This window comes from Abramis brama (genome assembly GCF_963993115.1).
Source record: "Abramis brama genome assembly, chromosome: 16".
NCBI lineage: Eukaryota > Metazoa > Chordata > Actinopteri > Cypriniformes > Leuciscidae > Abramis > Abramis brama.
In genome coordinates, this window is record NC_139978.1 from 14463829 (window position 1) to 14468716 (window position 4888).

The window sequence follows — 4888 nt, forward strand, 5'->3', positions numbered from 1 at the left end:
GCAGACATGTTTTTTAAGTATCCAAACTTAAAGTAAATAGTGAAGTTACTATTCAAAGTTATGATCCAAAATGCAAATTGACATATTATAGCGCCACCTAGTGTCAAACGGGTGTGTAGTGTTGAGTAAGGTGCATGATTGGGACCATCCTGCAAATTTTGGGAATTATGGTATCTGACACCCTTTGGTGCTTGGACGTCTGACACCCTTACACTTCGGTGGACACCTGATTATATTTAAATTGGTCACTGAATAATATAATAATTCATCAGATTAATAACTTGACATTGTTTTTGTTGTAAAATGAAAGCAGTATGCTGCCTAGCAACACTTGACACTTATACCTGCACTAACAGTTATCTTAGACATCCATCTCACAAACATGAACAAAGCACTGGCAGCATTCAGCTGGGAATTAGTGTGAGTGAAAATGTCACTGCAAAAGCTCTTGTATTATCATCTCATATGGACACTGGCTGCATTCCTTGTAGCAGAAAGTGGTAAGTAACATGAGCGGTATTGAAGTAATATAATTATTATAACAATAATTGCACTATTATTGTTGTAAATGTTAGTAGTTGTAGTAGTAGTGGTGCAACATTATCTTAAGAAGGGTGACTCATTCTAATGGTAATGGACCTTCTAAGGGAAATATTACTTGACAAGTACTTTTTATAAAGACAACCCTGTACTGCAACTGACTGAAGTTCTTCTGTTTCTTTCTTCTTGACATCTACAGTATCTGACAGTTTGTTCTCTGTGTTCATTCTTTTTCAGCTAATGTATATTACCGATACCGTATGTCAAGATGCATCTACAGCTCCTCTAATATAAGTGATATGGTGTATTTTGACAACTATTATTTCAATAAATATCTATTCATACAGTTTGACAGCACTCTGGGGAGATTTGTGGGGTTTAATGAGTATGGAATGAAACTTGCGGCGTTCTGGAACAGTGGCCCTTTAGTGCAGGAAGAAAGAGCTATTGTGGACTGGTATTGCAAAGGTAATGCTCAAGTGTTTGACTCAGCTATCTGTGAGAAATCAGGTAAGTGGCACAATACTCTTCTCTCATTTTTACTGTCAACATGTAGAGCATATGCTAGTAACTACAAAATAATTACTAAAAGAATGTTTTAATATCAGAAAATGTAAAAAAAAAACTTATTGTGAATAAAAATCATTCAAATTTATAGGGATTCTTAAATTGACCTTTCTTTTGTCAAATAAACCATCCCCACAAACACACAGACAGACACATACACACAAATGTTAATTTACTATCTAAATGGGGACATTCCAGAGATGTAATGGTTTTTATACTGTACAAACTGTATATTCCATCCCCTTACCGCAAACCTACCCATCATACAAAACTTGAGCACACACATGTTGGTTGGGTTTCCATGTTTTATGGGGACATAGACATAATGATTTTTATACTGTATACATGCCAGGGCCGGAGTAGGGCCACTTTTCAGCCCGGGAGTTTCAGGCCCAAGACCGGCCCACTTTTTCCATGGTGGAATTCCAAATTAGCACTTTTTCTAAATTGGATAAATGAAGCAACAGTTCAGCTCTTACTATTGTGTAGTTTGTATTAATACCATGGGTTAACAAATAATGTAAAGGTTAAATAATAATTCACTTAGACTTTATAAGAAGCAATTGCGACTTTATTTCACACAATTCTGACTTTATATTTCGCAATTCTGACTTTATAACGCGACTTTATATCACAATTCTGACTCTATATCTTGCAGTTCTGACTTTATAAGCAACTGCAACTTTATTTCACGCAGTTCTGACTTTATATCTTGCAATTCTGACTTTATAAGAAGCAATTGCGACTTTATTTCACACAATTCTGACTTTATATCTCGCAATTCTGACTATATATCTTGCAGTTCTGACTTTAATAAGCAATTGCGACTTTATTTCACGCAGTTCTGACTTTATATCTTGCAATTCTGACTTTATAAGAAGCAATTGCGACTTTATTTCACACAATTCTGAATTTATAACACGCAATTGCGACTTTATATCACGCAATTCTGACTTTATATCTCGCAATTCTGACTTTATAACACGCAATTGCGACTTTATTTCACGCAATTTTGACTATATCTCGCAATTCTGAGAAATAAAGTCAGAATTGCGAGATGTAAACTAAGGATGCTGCTCTTCTTAATACAGTGAAACCAAAGGTTAAGCTCAGTTCAGTGACGCGGGCTAGTGGAAATCATCCAGCTGTACTGATGTGCAGCGCATATGAATTTTATCCTCCACACATCAAAGTGTCCTGGCTGAGAGATGGTAAACTGATGACCTCTGAAGCGACCTCAACAATGGAGATGGCTGATGGAGACTGGTACTACCAGATTCACTCTGAACTGGAATACACTCCTAAATCTGGAGAGAAGATCTCCTGTATGGTGGAGCATGCCAGCTTCAATAAACTCATGATTTATGACTGGGGTAAGAGGAGATACTTACCTACTGTCATTTTAGTAATATGTTTGTGGGCAGCATAATTTAACACATCAGTGTACCCGACAGATCCGTCTCTCCCAGAGTCTGAGAGGAACAAAATTGCTATTGGATCCTCTGGTCTGGTGCTGGGAATCATCATAGCAGCTGCTGGACTCATTTACTACAAGAAGAAATCAACAGGTTAGTTAAAATGATTTTGAATAAATCAGTTTGATATTAGCATTTTTAAATCATCCCACATGTATTGTAAGGTTTTTTGTTTGTTTGTTTTTTTGACAGGAAGGATCCTAGTACCTCATTGATGATGGTTGATTTCTCTATAAATGCTAATAACTTGTACAACATGATTAATAAGTATACATATTCCAAGTCCTCATTCTGACTGATAATGAAGCTTTTATCCTTTATGACACAATTATAATACACAGTCTTATTTCCACAATCCTTTAGTTGATGATCCTTTAGTTTCTAAAATGTAAAACAAGGAAAACAATAATGATATAAATATAGCATAAAATCTATAGAGAAATATAAAATATAGAGATAATAGAGATAATTGTTCTTGCTAAGTTTGTCTCTATTTGTACACAATAATGTACTTAAAGCAAAGAGTTTGTGAATGTTGAAACTAAGATATAAGTCTTTGTTGCTGTGCTGAATACATGAAACAACTAAAGCATTCCTGATGAGCCTTTTTTAACTCTTCTTTCTTTGCTTTAAGAAAACTGATCAAGAATGTGTTAATTTCCATATAATTGGTCTCAGGAAACTGTTTATTAGCAAACTGTCCCTTATGTCCCTAATGAGGCTGACTTTAAAAATGTTGAGATTAACTTTTTCTTGATTTTCATGTTCTATATGTATATTTCTGCCATTTTGTTTTCTTTACAAATGGTTTTAAGTAAACAAGTTTTTCTTTACAAATGGTTTTAAGCAAACTAATATTGATTTAGACTTGTAATAATTATTAAAAACTTAGCTGTCATCCATTAACATTCTGATATTTTCTCTGTTCTGAACAGAAAAGTACATGATGAAAAATAGCTATAATAAACAGAAGTTAAAGGTACAGTATAGCATTTTTCGCCACTAGGGGTCGCTAATCTATTTACAATAACAAAGGCGTAGATTGATGGCGCAACATTTGCTAAGAATTATGGATCTTGTCGTCAACGTCAAGCCGACCGATCTAATAATGTTTATGGATGACTGAATACATCGATGTTTTTATCATGACTGTGATATGAAGCAGTTCGGGATTGCTAAGAGACAGCTATCAGCTCCACACGCGACGCGAGTCCCTCGGATATAAAAGGAATATGGACATTTCATTCTACCGAACTACATGCAGAATTACTACTCACAGGTCAGTTTATTAGACAAATTTAACTTGTGAGCTAACGCAGCACTGTTTCACCTGGTCTAACATTACACTAGCACACTAAACTGCATTTGAATGTGTTTAAATGTATGTGTTAGTCTGTCTGTATGAGACTAGCAGTAAACTAGATCAACATTAGAATAATATACAGATCATATTCTAACATTTTATAATTTTTGAACATTGATTAGTTTTATGTAAATGTGCTCACCTGTTTAATAAAGTAGGCTACATGTAGGAGCAGTCGAAGTCTCGGACGTGGAGCTTTCGTTTATATACTGTCTATGGGAGCTCTAGGCATCTCGAAAACACCGCGCTGATATTGATTCTCGTTTTAGTTCTCCTTTTTTTATCCAAAGTCTGCTTGCCATGGTCCATAATGTTTGAACGAAACAACAACAGCGTGCAGATAGACATTGCGAACTACACAGTTGTCCGCGTCAGTCGCTTTGGTTACTATCAGACGGCTCTGGTTCATAGCTCTGGTTGCCATGGCAGCACGAGCGGAAACCAGGGACAACGCGGATATGACGCCATTGGCGGCGACAAAACGGAAATAAAGAAACGGGACGTTTCTCGAATTAAATTTCAAATTTCTCCTGGTTTGAAAGTTGTTGGAGACAGTCGGGATAATGTAAGTACACAACTAAAAAAAATATATAACATAGATATAGTGATTTTTGCTATTTTTAAAGCAAAAAAGTTACATATTGTGCCTTTAAAGAATAGATGACAAGAGTTGTTGGCCGGTAGAGGTTAACTGCAAAAAAATAAATAAAAAATAATTTCAAGCACCTTGCTAAGTGGTTTATTTTACCACAGTTGTTGCAGCGTTTGTTGTATGCATAGCACATACTTTTCTCTGAAGTCTTTTCTCAACACCTTCATACTCCCCTCTGACTGCTCTTGCAGCAAGCATCTGTTAACATCCAAGTCAAGGTTGAGTTTTTGAGTTGTGAGTATGTGGTTGTTGATTACCAAACGTTAAAATGCTGAGGTATTATTAAATATT

The 4888-nt window shown here is 35.5% G+C and overlaps 1 protein-coding gene across 1 annotated transcript; it reads left to right on the forward strand.

Moving 5' to 3' along the window:
- Positions 1–384: 384 nt before the first annotated feature.
- On the forward strand, positions 385–4640 carry LOC311065784 (H-2 class II histocompatibility antigen, I-E beta chain-like). Its single transcript, XM_084086531.1, has 5 exons — positions 385–500; positions 778–1050; positions 2199–2480; positions 2562–2675; positions 2775–4640. Exons 1-5 carry the CDS (start codon positions 431–433, stop codon positions 2795–2797), a joined length of 762 nt encoding a protein of 253 aa, XP_083942657.1. The 5' UTR covers positions 385–430; the 3' UTR covers positions 2798–4640.
- Positions 4641–4888: the final 248 nt, after the last annotated feature.